This window comes from Cannabis sativa, chromosome 1 (assembly GCF_029168945.1).
Source record: "Cannabis sativa cultivar Pink pepper isolate KNU-18-1 chromosome 1, ASM2916894v1, whole genome shotgun sequence".
Taxonomy (NCBI): Eukaryota; Viridiplantae; Streptophyta; class Magnoliopsida; order Rosales; family Cannabaceae; genus Cannabis; species Cannabis sativa.
This window is the reverse complement of record NC_083601.1, coordinates 41,311,856-41,328,906: the sequence shown is the minus strand read 5'-3', so window position 1 is coordinate 41,328,906 and position 17,051 is coordinate 41,311,856. Positions and strand designations below refer to the sequence as shown.

Sequence of the window (17,051 nt, the reverse complement as noted above, 5' to 3'; positions counted from 1 at the left end):
TCATACTACTATTATGTTTCATTTTAATTAATTAAAATTGAACTTATAGTATTATTATGTATTCATAAAACGAAATAAAAATCCAATAAATAATTAAACACTAAATTTCTAATGTATATATATGTTTTTTTTTTTCTAAAATTGTTGTGTAAAATCTTTGCTAAAAAACTTCTTGCTTCTGATTGTGAATCTTGATTGAAAAATGGTGTAGAGAATAAATTATGCGTAAAAGTGTGGAGCTCTGGAAAGGTTTCTTATGGAAATGATTGAGTAGTTCCAGTACCCCGACCGAGGCTGGTAGCTTGGGATGAAATGTGTGTAAAACAAAGGAAGAAGGAGGTTTGGGGTTTAGAAGAATTAAAGAAAGGAATCAAAGCGGTAATTGGTAAATATGTTGAATCGAAACAGGATATATATGGATGAAATGGGTTAATGCTGTCTACATTGACAATGAGGATTGGAGGGCCTATGAGGCCCAAGTACCAGCAATTGGTAAGCAAGTGATCAGAGTCAAATATAAGCTAAAGCCTTGAATCTTTTTGCTAATTTTTCTAGGTGCTTATTACCAGATGAAAGAGCTTTTGTCCTCATTTAATTTGGGTGAGTGGAGTGTGGAAGGTTTGTACCTTGGCTAGAAGTATTAGATAAATTGCAACTGAAGACTAAATTATTCAGATTCAATATTAATAGTTTGGATGAGAATTGTGTCCTTTGTGGATTGAACAGAGAGAAACTAGAGAACGTGTTTTCTTTTAGAGCCAATATTTATGACTGCTATATGTGTTTGGTTAAAGTGGAGCAACTCAGTTCATTCCATCTCTGATATTTTGTAGCGGTTGTTTACCAGCAATATAGGAATGAATTAGCTCTTTGAATCTAATAACTTATTCAATTTCTTTGTATTGTAATACAATTAGATGCGTTTTTCCTAAAAAAAAAGTTTTTTTTCGAAAAGATAAATTCGGTTTGAAGAGTTGTAGAGCATTGGGGACCTTTTTTGATTGTGATGCTACTTAGGTTGTATTGATGTTTTGTAGTAATATAATGGGCATTTTACAATTTTGTATACATTATTTTAATTAATTACAAAATATGTGCAAAAAAACTTATTATCATTTTCTCATACATTTTTATATATAATTAAAAACTTTTTTTCAATTTCTTTTATACTATATATATGGTAACAATTATTGATTATTATATATATGGTAACATTGGTTATGTTTATTTTTATGTTTAAAATTATAATAAAAAATATACTAATAATATAAAACATTTTATATATGTGTTTATTTTTTTTTCTATTAATTAAATATACTAATTTAATAAACAAAATAGTAATATTTACATAAGTTTATTATATCATTCTATGTGTGTTATGTTTATTTTTTAGTAATTTTTTAGAAAATAAATAATATATATATAAAAAAATTGTTTATTTTTATCTTTTTTTTTTGTTTATTGTGTCATGTTTATTTTTTCTAATTAAATAATTTTTGGAGTTTATAAAGTTATGTTTGTTTATTTATTTTTTGGTGTAAGAATTATACTTTAATAGAAAATTCGTTCACTAATTCATTAGAAAATAATCAATATATAGAAACAATAGAAAAAGAATATACTTATTTTAGTATAGTATAAATTGTCTATGTCTATTTTTATGTTTACAATTATAATAAACATACTAATAATATAAAATACTTTGTATATATATGTTTATTTTGTTTTCTATTTATTAAACATACTAATTTAATAAACAAAATAATAATATTCATATATGTTTATTATATCACTCTATGTGTTATGTTTATTTTTAGTAATTTTAAGTATTGATTTGTATTTATATACAGTAATGTTTATAATTTTGATATCGTATTTTATTAAAAAAAAAACATCTTATTAAATTATAATAATTCATACTAAAATAGATAATAAACATTTATTTTTTAATAAAAAAAATAACTTGTTTATTTTTATAAAACTGTTTAATTAATTTTACGAAATTGTTTATTTTGAGTTTTAATAAACATAGTTTATTATTTAATGATTAAAATGTATGGTTTCATGTAATAAGTTTTCAAAATATACAAGTTCTTAAAATAATTTTTTTTTGCACATTTTTTGTAATTATGTTGTTTTTGTTGTACATTTATGAAAAAAGCCCTAATATAATCATCTGATTTACTAAAAAAAATAATAATAAAAAAATTGTGTATAAATTTTGGGCCGGCCCATTAAACATTTATACAGTCTATATACAAATATTTACAAAAATATCACATGCACTAAGCCTTCAGCTGTACAGAGCGAACCATGAACATGAAAATACGCGCTCGTTTCAAAACCGCAAAACAACCAAAATGAAACCAAAACGAGAAAAATACAACTATTAATTCTGGCAAAATCAACTGGAAAAGAATACCTGCAATGATCTAAACTGAAAATGACGAAAAAAAAATCAGAAAAACTGTGAAGAAACTGAAATTACACATTTGTTTTCTGTTTTATTCGATCAAAACAACTCCCCCTAATATCGAAATCCAGATTCATGAAATGTAGATCTGTAACAAACAGATCTGGACCTCCCACCAAATTCAAAACAATGTATGATGTGAAATTTTTTAAAAAAACCTCATGAATAATACATCTACGTTATATACAGTTACATTTTGATTTATTTTTGTTTTGGTTGCCTTATAGCTGCATTATCGTTTTATGATAGTTTATATATTATGCAAGAATTTAATTTGATGAGGACTAAGAAATAGTAGTTATACATAGTAAGTTTTGTGCAAATAGTTGCATATTAATTTTATAGTGAAATAACATATGCAAGTAGCAAAACTATAATAAAACTACAAAACAACTGTATGCAAGTGCAAATAGTTGCCTTATAGTTGCATTATCGTTTTATGATAGTTTATATATTATGCAAGAATTTAATTTGATGGAGACTAAAAAATAGTAGTTATACATAGTAAGTTTTGTGCAAATAGTTGCATATTAATTTTATAATGAAATAACATATGCAAGTAGCAAAACTATAATAAAACTACAAAACAACTGTATACAAACTAAAATAAAATTAAAAAATGGACAGGAAACAACTAGATAAAAAACATATTAAAAAAATACATACAGAAGGTGTAAAATTTCAAATAATAAAACTAACAATATTTCAAAAATATATTGCAACTTCTAGAGAGATGTAAACTACGTAGTGGTCCAGCTGGGTAAAATTCAATAAACGTGTTCTGGATGTTTAGCTTTCTCTTTTTCAAAAGTGTATATTGTGTGGTACATAATAAAAAGCAGGAGTGTTGTCAGCCCAACAAATACAATACATGCTGTACTGCGCAGATTGCAATCATTGGCCTGTTAAGGAGGAACATCCACCAACCCAGAACTTGAAGTAGATAAAGCCCAATTGGCTAAGTTGTGAGCAACATAATTTAACTGCCTAGAATAGATGAACATATATCCACCAACCCAGAACCAGTATCTCCCAATAGTTGCCTGGACTATTATATATACTATATATCTATAAGCGTTTATAAGTGTTTATATATTACATATATGATATTTTATAAATTACATATTAAAAATTTAAAACTGAAATAAAATTAAAAATTAAAAATTAAAAACTGAAATAAAATTACAAAGAAAAAGAAAAGAAGAAAAAAAGAGAGTGAAATGATGGATTGATTGATAGAAGTCAATCCTAGACCTAAGCAACAATATATAAGAAACTAGCTTTACAATTAAAAATTAAAAATAAAAACAAAAGAAGAATTGTTATGGAAAAAAAATAAAAAATTAAAAACTGAAAATAAAATTAAAAATAAAAAATTAAAAACTGAAATAAAATTAAAAATAAAAAATTAAAAACTGAAATAAAATTAAAAATAAAAAGAAAAGAAGAAAAAAAGAGAGTGAAATGATGGATTGATTGATAGAAAATGAAAAAAGAGAGGGAAGAGAATAGGATTTGATTGATGATGGATGGAATGATGACTAAGTGGTATTTGTGTAATAAAACAAACTTTGTAAGTAAAAAAGTAGATATAGGCGTGTAGGAGTATTTAGGTAATAAATTGTGCAAAAGTGATTTTTCATGTAAAAATTTCTCAAATTTTTTGCCATTTTTTGTATGAAAAGAATATATACATTTTTTTTTTGAAAGGGAAAATATTCTATATATATTAGATTAATATTATTTATATTATTATATTTTTAATTTTTATTTTACTTATATATATTTTTAGTTGTATAATAATTTTTTTTTTTATAATAGAAATATATTTTTTTAGGAAAAATGTTAAAAGACAAGATTAGTATTTCTCTGTGTCATACGGTCTTAATTAAAATAGTACATTTAATGAATATTTCTAATCAATTATAAAGCACTTCTTATAAAAAATATTCAAACTACCGGCATTCAATAGTAATCTCTTTTTTAAATATGTAATTAGTTTAAATTTGAATTATAATATTAAAAAAATAATTATGTTATATAAATATTTAATATAAAATAAAATTAGTTTAAATTGAATAGTAACATTTAAAAAAAATAAGAATATTTTTATTATATAACCATAATTATATAGATATATATTATGCATCAATTTTTTTATTTTTTTCATTTAGAAAAATGTTTGAACTTTATTTGAAGTGTGAGTACAACACTGCATACATTTACAGAAATAGAAAACAGAAGTATATTTTATAGGAATAGGATTAATAAATAAGACGCGTATAGTTTGAGTTTGGGGTGGCCAAAAAGATAAAATAATTGCCATATATAATATGGTGAATATATAGTATATACTGAAACAGTGTAAGTACTACACACCAACAAAGTCTTCCAGATCAAATTAATTATGAGTGTACATATATTACAGCAGCACCTAGCTAGTGCCACTCATCAATTCAATTCCATTGCTCATTCTCTGGGTGGGGGTGGGTGGGACCCACTTCCGTTGTGTTTTGACAAAAAACAAAAAATAGTTTTCACAACAGAATAATATATATGCACCGTCTGAACAAGAAGAAGATGTATATACATATACATATACACATAAATAATTATTCTTGTTCTTCGTCTTGTGTATTACTGTTTATTATTAATATTAATATGACAGGTGTGAATTGAGTGAAGTGCTTTTTTCGCTCCTTTTAAATATATGTATAATATTCTCAAAATCTGATCGATCACAATCTACACAAATAGTGTTTTGTGTCGTTCAATCTATTTCATTTAGATCCCTCACATCACATGGTTATAAATTAAGCTATACATATATATCTAATAAAATCATTCGATCGGCCACATTATATTCGGAATATATATATACATATAATACACAGTAATGTATATAGTATAGCATATATTATTATGCATGTGTTTAGCAGGGGAACTAATTGAAAATAGTTTGCTCATATTTTATATATGCCGATCGAATGGAACATATATCATTCATGGAAAAGAATAATATATATTATTCAGAATCTGATCCCTAGCTTAGCTACCTATATAGTTTGATTATTGTTTCACCTACAAAATGCTATCTTAATTAGGTCTTACCGACTTGGAATTTTCATAAGACATAAAAAGTATTCAATATTTAAAAGATGTAGTGAAAAAATAGAAAAATAGATGATGTCGTGATGGAAAAGTTTAAGAAAAAAAAACTTAAAAGTAAAATTTTGTTGCTGTATTTTAAAAAATAGAGTAAAAAATTATTTAGTAAATAAATGATGATTGATTAAAAAAATTATATGTATGCATGCTCCAATTAATTAAGATCAGAAAAATATGAAGGAGTAGATGAATCTAATCTCTTATTGTAATTTTAAAAAAAAAAAAAAAAAAGCTCTTATCTATTTGATATGGAAAGAGGAATAGATGATAAAATCACAACTTTAATTTTCTTTAATTTTTTTTTAGGAATTTCATTATTCTTATAGTTTAAAACGATTTTTTTATATATATTTTTACAGTAATCACTGTAACAATCCACATAACAATCAACAGAGTAATATAACAACCAACAGAGTAATATAAATTACAACTAAAATTTACATAGCAACTCAAATAAAAATCTTAATTTTTTTTATATTATATTATTATTATTAGAATAACACCTAACAATTTGGAGAGTTTCATTAATTATATCATTTATCTGTTTATCAATGTCCCTTTCTTTCATCATTTTTTCTTTTTCCTTTTGCAAACCTTTATTCTCAATCTAAAACCAAAAATTATAATCACGCTAATTCTTAAAACAATATAGTTAAGAAGCCTAATTTGCCAACATCGTATCTTGAATTTGTTAGTGAGGAGAAAACTTCAACATTCTTAAAAAACCATAAATTGGATATTTCAAACTGAAAGAGGAGAAACACTGTAAACATTCATAAGCGAGTATGGGTATTTGGTTAAAGTAAAAGCACAAAACATATCATATATGAAAGAGTATTTCTAATAGATACTAGTAGTACTTAATATTAACACTATTATAAAGTTGTGCCCTGTGATATTTGATACTAATTATCAAATTAAAATATATGAAATTTTATATTTAATTACATTGATAATAATATGACACCTTCTAATAACACTAAATACTATTAGTGTCCTTTAGCAGATCTGAAGATGGAATCTAGTCTCATCCCATTTAATTAGAATATATCTGAAATACCCAGTCTAAGCAAATATAAGAAGGCTGGGCCTCAAATGTGAGCAATACAATCGGAACAACCATATATTTGACTGAGTTAATCAAATGAAAATAAAAGAAAAGTATTGACAAGTTATCGTATCATAGAGAGATTTCATTTACAACATATATAACATATAAAAATAAAGCCTAGGGTGCTCATAGCAATGAGGAAAGTAACTCCTTGTTTTGATCTTCTTCAATTTTGTCAATAGTCAACAGCCATGGCCCACAGAGGAAAAGCTGTCTGCTCTCATCTCTACTGCTCCTCTCAAAAGATATCCATTCGTTGTAGAAAACAGATGTCAGTAGAAATGTTTCAAATTGAGCTATTTATTGCCATCACATTGGTCCAAATTTTCTGGAACGTGGATTTCTTTGAATAATAAATACTGTTACATTTATGTCAATGAACAGAGTTCAATTAAGTGATGTACCCCCACAATGACAATGGACTGTTATAGAAATTAAATATATTTATAAGAATACATTTTTTAAATGGAAGGAAGATATAGTATCAAGGCATTTATTTCTAAGTACCATTTGTACAAATAAGAATCCCTTCCTATTGATGTCAGGTAAAACTAATATCCCTAAAGTGATTTTGGAAGAAAAACATAGACAACCATGTTAAATGGGAATGAAGGGAAAAAAATTAAACATTGTTAACGAAAAAAAAAAAAAAGATAGAAGAAAATCCTAGGACCACTAAGCCTGGTGAAAGAGAATGATAAAGTTATTGTAGCTTTGCTATGTTACATAAAACATAAACAGAAATTCTGTCTAAAACAAAATATTAAGAAGTGTACTGTTGTTAATCAAATATCAACCATCATAAAGAATCAATAAAAAAAATTGATGCACTGCAAGGTTTCAACAGCTCCATCCCACCAAGAACTTTTTTTTGAGTAAATGAAACTACATTCTTTATCTTAAACCTAGTGGCAAATTATGGAACATCCTTTTAGTATTTTGTTGTAGGAGAGCTACAATCACATTTTTCTTCTTGATTTCAACCCAACAGAATTTTCAGACATAAAATGCATCTTCTTCTTCAGAAGATGACTAAGGGGAGAGAATAATGAAAAAGAAAAAGAAAAACTAGAGAAACTTTTGAGGGTTGGAACTTGAGAAGAGGGTGGAAAGAAAAAAGACGAGACTGCCCACCCTGGAACAAAATCTGATCGCTTCATCCTCGATTCTGTGACAGCCATTTCCTGAACTCGAGATTAAACAACGGCTACCAATCTTAAGGGGCACTTTGAAATCTTGAGAACTAATGTAGCCTCCAATTGAGTGGTTGGTAGTTGGGAAAAGTCACCTTCTCCAATAGCAACCCAAAAAAGTTCACCCAAGCAAATATATTTGTTCTTGGACTGTCTTTATGCATAGTACATGTACAAGCTATTTGCAGCAGCACAAGCTATTGAGTTCTCAGTAGGGTGCCATGCTAAATGCAGCAACTTTGTTGTGAAATCGAAAGAATTACCATTTGCATCGACCCCAGGGCTCTCTGATCCTGTTGTGGATTTTACAAAATTAGAAAAGTGGGATGTCAGAAATTATTAAGTACATGCAAGCCTCATCGAATGAAAAGCAGCTGTTGATAGCTATATATTAGAAAGGAAAAAAAAAAAACTGACCACGTCGAACAACTCGTGTTATGCTACTGCTCAGAGACCTTGATGGTCGGGAAGGAGTCTGAACTTGTCGCCTGAAAAAGCATAAAAGAATACACAATTATTCTAGTCTAAAAATAAAATATGTCTACCAGTTATTACCATTTGATTTACCTCATGGGATTTTTACTAGCCTCCAAGGTTGTAGCCTCGGTACTTCCTGGGGCACAACCAAATACGCGGAAGAGATTGCTGGGAGCATATCAATAAAATGTTAATTAGAATATCAAACTGCAAAGAGCAATAGAATAAAATGGATGTTTATGTTTCATAGCAGACCTGTATGAGCCTGTTGCAACTCGTAATCCATCTCCACTCAGGCAGCACTCAAATTTATCAAAGATTGAATCATTTTCATACAAATCACATAGCTGGTTACATTCAGGGATAGTTAGTTTAGACTCAGAGAGGAAGCTTCAATATTTTTCCAAAGGGAGGAAGTCTCACCTTAGGTCTTAAGTATTCATGAACCTGGAAGGTTGAAACAGGTCCTGAATCCATATTGATGTCCCATAACTGACAGCCAAACATAGCATGAAAGTCAGAAACTGGGAAAATGATCAAATGTCCAACCCATATATGAGATGTATTCGGCACAAGTGTCAACTCAGAACTCAAAGTAGAGAAGTAAATGATGCTGTGCTTTGATAATTAAATAAGCCATGCTTATCAATTGATAAGAATGTGGGATGCTCCTTATGGCGTGCAACATTGCAATTTGCAAGTATTCAACAATGTAGAAGAGGATGGGAAGATACATGGGTAAAGGCTCAGCATTGGGTTGCTATTCAGAATTTTTAAAAATACGAACTTCAAGGCATACTCCTCGATACTTCTATGTGATAGGTACTTGTAGTTGTAATATAATAGCTTTTTCATGAGGGTGGTTATGTTGTTTTTATGAGCACAGCCTCTTTTGTGGTTGTCCTATCTATCATCGCTTACTAATCCGATCTTGTTGTCTATATATATTTGAAAAAAAAAAAATTCATTGCCAAGGTAAGTTGGGAAATACAATACAAAAGCCAAACCTTGAGAGTCATGTAATCACGACTAAGTATGTATCTTCCATTCTTGCCAAACTTAATGTCTGAAATTGAAGCAATAATTTCCGTGAAAAAGGATCGAGAACCAGGTGCCTCCTGCTCCTCAAACCTGCATAAGAATAAAAATTGCAGGTTAGACTACAAATTGGACAATACCTCAAAGAAAAATTTCCTGGCAGCATAGAGGTTCAACCATTTAAGAGTTGCAGCTTCATGCAAATTGGCGAAAGGAAGAACCACGGCAATCAAGATTCACATCAGAAAGGTGGCAATGGCATTTAATGTTACTTTATTAATTGTATTGGGAACTATAGAATAACAAATATGCAGAAGCAATAAAGAAATGAGAATGGGGTAAAGGAAAACATTAAATATATGCACATAAATGTTGCCCCTTCCTCCATGCCTTTCTTTGTATTATTTTCAACCAATTCACTTAAAAATCAGAAACTTAGAGCACCAAGTACTCACAATTTAGCATGAGAATCACACAATGCTGATTGCCGCAAGTCTATAAGTCGGATTGATCCTTTTGAACTGCTATATGCTAGTGTATTACAATGAGTAGGATGGAACTCAGCTGATGTTATCACCTCTGCAAGGTATACAAAAAAATATTCACTGCAAGAACATAAAAAAAATATACGTATATATAAAATTATATAATACATAATAAAAATATATATTCAACGATGAGCCATACATAATCAATAAATGTGGATTGCAATCATGTCGGAGTTAGACAAACATAGGAAGGTATGACCAGTACTTAAGTAACTATTTCGAGATTAAACAAGAGATCAAGAAAAGCCACATGCCTCAGAACGTTTCTCATAAAATCGTTTAAGCAACAAGGCAAAAGTTTCATTCACTAAGGGACCCAGTGTATGAGGAGTGGAGGCAGATGCCCCACTGAGATTTTTACATATATATATATATAAATATATATATATATATATTTTGTATCTATCATTTAACCCCTCTCCATGTGCATTTGTACTAAAATGCCCCAACTCAAATATTAACATTTAGTTTTTATACAAGTTCACTTTCATTGCGCCTGGTGAAATAAAACCCTGCCCTGGTTCCATTGAGACATTTTCTCAACCAAATTTCATCCACAAGCATGTTCATGCAATGCAATTAGCAGCAGAAGCAATGTAAAATATTACTCTCACAATCCAAGCACCCAAAAAGATGAGGAGAAAACCTCGAAAATCATAGTCTATCTTATAGCATAAAAGTACACAGCACATCTAAATTCACAGTTTCACACAGCCAAGAATGTCGAAAAGAAGCTTACCAGTTAAATCCTCCATATTCGCAGGCTTAACATCAACAATATTGAAACTCTGACTGCTAATCTCCAAGTTCCAAAGATTGATTCGCAAGTCATCAGCCGATATGAAAGTTTCACCATCACTAAAAAGTACAAGGATGAGAGAGAAGAGTTAGTAAGTTCTAAAACACTGAGCAGAAGATGACATTTGAAATATGACATTTTTCAACATATAAGTAGAGTTAATACCATAATATATATATGTATAATTATTATAAGAAACAAAACTACATAAATAAGGATAAACTTGGCCTAAAAATGACCCACCAAAAAGCAAAGGAAAGAAACCCAAACTAGTTTTACAACAAAACACTTAGAATAAGGGGGTGAAGATAAATGCAAATACAGAATTAATATAAGAAAAAATGCCATCACCTGTTGTTTGAAATTGAATTAATATGATAGTCGTGGGCATGAGCATAAACCCTTCGACATCTAGCAACCAAGCTGGTTTCTTGGCTAGTTACCTACAAATTATGAAATACTCTAGGGGTTAGCAAAATGATCAGAATCAAAGAGAATTCAAATATCTTAATCCATGGATTGTGAAACAAGAGAAAAAGAAATATGAATGCAATACATCTTAAGATTATAAAAATCCAAGTAGAAACTGGTTGCACACAGAAACTACATCTTTGAATCTAGGAGATTAGATATGTCAATGCTACAAAAATGACATGTACATGAGCTAAAGAGTAGTATACAGAAGATATAAACCAAAACATAGATAAAAGATACAGAGACTATTAAAATTAAATATTGGTAAATTAGACAAAAAAAAAAGTTTTCGGGTAGTGTGAAGTTTTTTTAAACAGTAAGACATTCAAGTGTTGAGTAGAAGGAATATAAGATTCAGTTGCATTTGGCTCCTTCAACTATGTGCCGATAAAACTTGGGCATTCTGGCTTTCAAGCATTGGGTTGACAATGACACAATGTTGAAAATTTAATCAAATCATGACAAAATAGGCACAAAATCAATGGTACTGAAATATGATGCAAGAAATCAAACAAACCAAAATTAAGGGTTAAGTACAACTACCACAGGTAAACGTAATGATGGAATTCCCCCTAATGGGATCGACAAGTCATTGCTCAGATAACTATTCGTTCTGTCTGGACAACCTCCATTTGCAAGATATGGTTTCGGGCTGCTGGAATTACTTGAACTGGCAATACTTCCATTTCCAACAGCTTTAGAAGGATCCAGATTAAAGTCAGAGACTTTCTTGACCTTCTTTTCTTGCACCTGTTTATCTCAAGAAACATTAATCGCACTATTCAGTAAGATTTCTTATATGTCTTAAAATATATTTTTGATATTTCGCAATGAATAGCAGCAAATTCCATGCCCCCAACGCCCCAAGTCATGAATGCTCCAGAACTGTAAAATCTTCACTCTTTCAATCAAGTACAATGCTTGTAAACTACAATAAAAACTTTCATGCACCAGCCCATATTTGATACAAATGAACAGACCCTTTTCTAGAAGATAATAAGAATAAGAGTACACAAATGACATAATAACTAGTACATATCTGTAGTATGCATTATAACTTACAACTGGAATCATTGCTTACAGTCAAAACAGTTATGGCTGGATTTCCTTCAAGCTTAAGCAAGGCTTTTTATATTTATTTATAGATCTGTGAAGCTTAAGCACAGTTTACACTGACCTTCCAAAATTTAATTGTCTTGTCATTGGTAGAGAGGAGAAACACAGCTGAATTGGCTGTTTGGCACCATCTTATTTTGTTGATTTTCTCTTCTATTTCCAAACTCTTGAGATAATCGAACTGACAAAAGGATAAAGAAAAAGCAATGCGATTATTGGGCCCCACAAAGTCAAACTTGAGATGATATAAGATATGGAACAGCTTAAAAGGCAGAAAAGAAAAGATAAAAGTTTATACCTCAGGTTCGTGGCTCTGAAACTCTGTTTTATAACGAAACTCAGGATGCCTAGTAACAGGGTAATCCATCCTCTCTAAATCCCTTCTGGAGTCGCCATGCTACACATCAAAGCATATCAAGACAAACTACAATAGTACTTACAATTAACAATGCCTGCAAGGGTATACAGAAAGAACATACATCTTTTGTATCAGTCCTCTCGAAGAGAACAACACGGCCCCCACGGTCACCAGTAGCCAGAAAGTCACCACTTTTATCAAATTCAATAGCAGAAATAATATCAACTGCAGAGAAACAAATAAAAATGAGAAATTCAGTTTCAGAGAGAGAGAGAGAGAGAGAGAGAAGATGAGCCTATATGCAGAAGTGGTTTCACATAATAGAATATAAATATGTTGTATTCATAGTTAGTGCATATACATGTTAAGTCCAAGCTAAAAAGAAAATTGGTCAAAAGACTTGAAACTGTCTCGAGAAAACCCAGAAAACATATGAGGGGAGGGCTCCTCCCCTGTACTCGTTATACTTCCCTACAGGCTTGCTTCTTGCAGGAAAGCTATAATGTAGTATGAATAAGGATTAGTCTAGACAACCCCTGTTAATCTCCAATGACATTAGCATCCAGATCAATTAAATTCTGTTTAGCAAATCTATGTTGCCTAATCACTGAATACACAGACCTCTTAGTTATTTAGTCATCTTTATAAAGCTGACATCAACCTTTATACATTCTCTTCAAGCATAACCAGTGAAACATGCCCTGAAGCATCATTCGTTTCTATAATGTATAAGTAATACCAAGAAAATGCAAAATCAGTACAGGGAGACAAAGCGATAATCTTTCTCACTTCATGACAGTTACAAAAGAAAATATAAAGCATTAGCTTTCTAATTATTAATGGGAGCAAGCGAAAAGTTTGATTTTGATATAAGTTAGAGAATTACAGCTATGAACATGCAGTAAATGAATCTCAACGTGTAAATACAAAAATGAGTGTGATTTTGGATCTGCAGTGCGCTAATTCAGCAAGTATACACAAGCAATAAGGGAAGCAGAGCCACTAAACAAGTAAAAGCCTCAGCTATAAAGACGACCCATAACCACCAAACAACTTCAAAGAAGCTCATTTTCCCCACACTATTTGTGAACACAACAAACAAAAATGCAAAGCTTTGAATCAATTCGACACCTAAAATAAAACCCACTGTATTCCCAAATCAAAACCAAAACCCACAACCCAATAAGACACTTCGCTTTTGTATTATTCGACAAACTACCGATCCAAAACAGATCACAACCGCCCAAAAACCCTAATCCCCAAATCATCAAAACACATCAATTGGATCCAAAACATGAAGCACTATTCAACACAAACAAAATAGATTATACCTTCCTGAACTTCTTCACCAGCAGCACGCTCTCCAAATACCTGAGAGAATTTCCAATCCAACGCTTGTGGAGGGCCCGACGGAGCTGCCACGACCTCATCGCCACCGTTCATTTTTCACTTTTCGTCACAGAAAAACTAAATCCCCCTCAAAAAAAAAATTACACTAACCCCAAATCCGACAATCCAATCACCACATCGAAGATCGCTTTCTGGGTTCACAAGATCACTGGTCCTTCTTCCAAAGACCCATATCCAATATCTAATCAACCAAGTAAAAATCGGAATGATTATTGGGCTTTTCCTAATTCAACCATTGGAACCCAGAAATGGCCGATTTTTCTTTTCCCTCTCTCCAAAACAACAACACTCTCTCTCTATCTAGAAGGAAAAGGAGAAAATTGGCATTTTAATTATGTAAATATTAAAATGAGTGAGTGAGCAAAACCGTTCTATGGCTTTTGAGACCCAACACAAATACACACACTTTTCTCTCTGAGTTTAGTTCTCTCCCAAAATCTCTATTATGGGCTTCTTAATTTTTTCACTTTTTTTTTTATATTTATTGTTTTTTTTTTTTAACTTAGCTTTGATAAACTCAACCTAAGGTGATGGTCGGTTTAGTTTAAATGTTTTGATTGGGCAATGTGGCGATGCGGTGGACAGAAATAATATTTTATTGGTCGGTCATGTACCGCTGGTGACTTTAACAAAATTGAGTTCGAGGAAAGAAAAATATGTATTTGTTTGTTTCTTTGCAAATATATCCTTTAACAAAGTGTTTCTAGTGAGAATATATAAATTTTTTATATGAAAAGACATGTGTGTCCTCTTTTTTCTTTTCTTCTCTAAAATAATTTTTCTTTTGTTTTTATAGCTAAGAAGTCTTTTGATTGAGAGTTTGAGGAAGAATGGAAATTTAAGATGATATAACAATAATTTCTCTTATTGTTACTAATTTAGGTGTTTGGTTTAGTGATATATAATGGTAATGATAATAATAATAGTAATGTAATAGAATAAAAATAGTAATGTGAATTTTTACCAAAAAAAAGTAAAAATAAAAAATAGTAATGTAAATTGATTATTATATTTTATTTGTTGTTGGAATAAATATTGAAATAAGTAATAAATAATTAAAATTGTCTTTATTTTATTTTTCAAAATTTATATAAAGAGAGAATATTATAGTTATCTTAACTTTAATTTATTTAATCATTTGTAATAGAATCCTTATTACATAAGATTTTCAATATAATGGAAATTTTCTCATAAAATCTAATCATCATAATATTGTAATTCTATTTGTAACTAATTTATTAATTTTTTTTTTTTATTTCTGATTATCCTACTAATAGTGTTGCTCACTTATTAGTAGCAATAAGCAATTCCATTTATATGGCAACTCCAGTTATATTAGTATCTATTTGTAGACGGACTTTTATTGATTAGTAATATTATTTTGATACTTTTTTTATTATTTTGAGATTTTTCTTAGCGAGTTTACTCATAAAGTTTTAGTGAGGCCAATTTAAGAAAAAAATGATATAACAATAACAATAATATATAAAAAAAAAAAAAGTTTATATTATAATTTATATGAGATGAGATATACAGTAGAACCTCTATCCAAGAATACACTTTGGACAAGTAAATTATATTCTAATTGGGAGGTTATAACTAAATAGAGTTACACTAGAAAAAAAAATTAAAAAACCACAAAAATATCAATGTAACAATAAATAATCATTAATACTATATCATAATAAAAATATTTTAGAGTAATATAATTTCATACATGTATTATAATTTAAAATAAAATTATTAATTTTACATAAATAAATTTACAAAATACATGTATATATTTTATTAAGATGTAATTATTGGTATACTTTGTTAATACGAGACTTAGAAAATGTATAACTAATTACAATTTAGAGGTTATTCTTATTTATAACTGGCCCAAATCGGGACTTGAATTTTTTATAAGAAATTAGAGGTTATTCTTGAATAGAGTATTCTTAAATAGAGGTTCTACTGTATTATCCATTCCATATATCCAACTCTAATAAATTGGCAAACATGTTTGTGATTTGAAATTGACCTTCTGATCTAATGACTTAAAAGATATATATAGTGTTGAATAATGATAATCCTTTTTGACTTCTTCAAATACAAATAATAATGAGATGTTAGTGTTGATCGATCTCCTGAATCATTCAATAGACTTCATTTGATTATATTACAATAATCAAATAAAGAAATATTCAACGTCAGTTCAAAAAAATTTGTATCCTCAATTTTTCTTCCCCAACAGCCAACAAATTTGTGGTATTATTATTTTCTAGACCATTAATCATTACTGTCCAATATATTCTGTTGAAAAAGAGTAGTAGTACTGAGTTTAGTACCTAAATAAAACTATTGATTTAATGGGTCGGATCAATCTTTATATGACTACAAATGTCTAAACGCATTTGTTTAAATACATATACATATTAAACACGATTTGGTTTTGCATTTTATAACATATGTATTATTATAAATTAATGTACGTATACAATTTTAAAGTTTTCAAAAATTATTAAATTATAGTAGTACTCTAGTGATAAATAATTATATAGATTGTGATAAAATTAAATATTTTCCATCTGTAATTTTAAAATTAATATGTGCGCACTTTTAAAGTTATTATACTTAATTCTAACTAGCTTAAGTTAATTAAATAAGTTTTTGTATTTAATTATAGTTATACGCATTATCTCAAAAAAAAAAAAATACAATTAAAGGAAAGAAATTTACAATTATTTTGTAGTTGAAGATAAATATTTTACAAAAAAATAGAAATTCAATGAGAAAATTCTACCAACGATATAATTGAGAGGATACAAATTCTGTTTATTCATTAAATTTACCGTTTCATAGTTTTATTTTAATACAATTAGTATGATTAGTAATATTTTTTCA

At 29.1% G+C, this 17,051-nt stretch overlaps 1 protein-coding gene across 2 annotated transcripts; it reads right to left on the bottom strand.

Annotated features, from left to right (window-relative positions):
• Positions 1-7,528: 7,528 nt before the first annotated feature.
• On the bottom strand, positions 7,529-14,673 carry LOC133033540 (serine/threonine protein phosphatase 2A 55 kDa regulatory subunit B beta isoform). 2 transcript variants are annotated; one of them, XM_061108376.1, is made up of 14 exons: positions 14,087-14,673; positions 12,877-12,980; positions 12,696-12,794; positions 12,459-12,578; positions 11,822-12,031; positions 11,159-11,250; positions 10,748-10,866; positions 9,916-10,039; positions 9,430-9,553; positions 8,846-8,914; positions 8,678-8,769; positions 8,513-8,590; positions 8,363-8,433; positions 7,529-8,238 (listed from the first exon to the last, which is right to left on the bottom strand). In XM_061108376.1, exons 1-14 carry the CDS (start codon positions 14,196-14,198, stop codon positions 8,102-8,104), a joined length of 1,551 nt encoding a protein of 516 aa, XP_060964359.1. In that variant the 5' UTR covers positions 14,199-14,673; the 3' UTR covers positions 7,529-8,101. The 2 variants fall into 2 exon arrangements, with proteins under 2 accessions (XP_060964359.1, XP_060964360.1); XM_061108377.1 differs by having other exon boundaries at positions 11,825-12,031.
• Between the last annotated feature and the right edge of the window lie 2,378 nt (positions 14,674-17,051).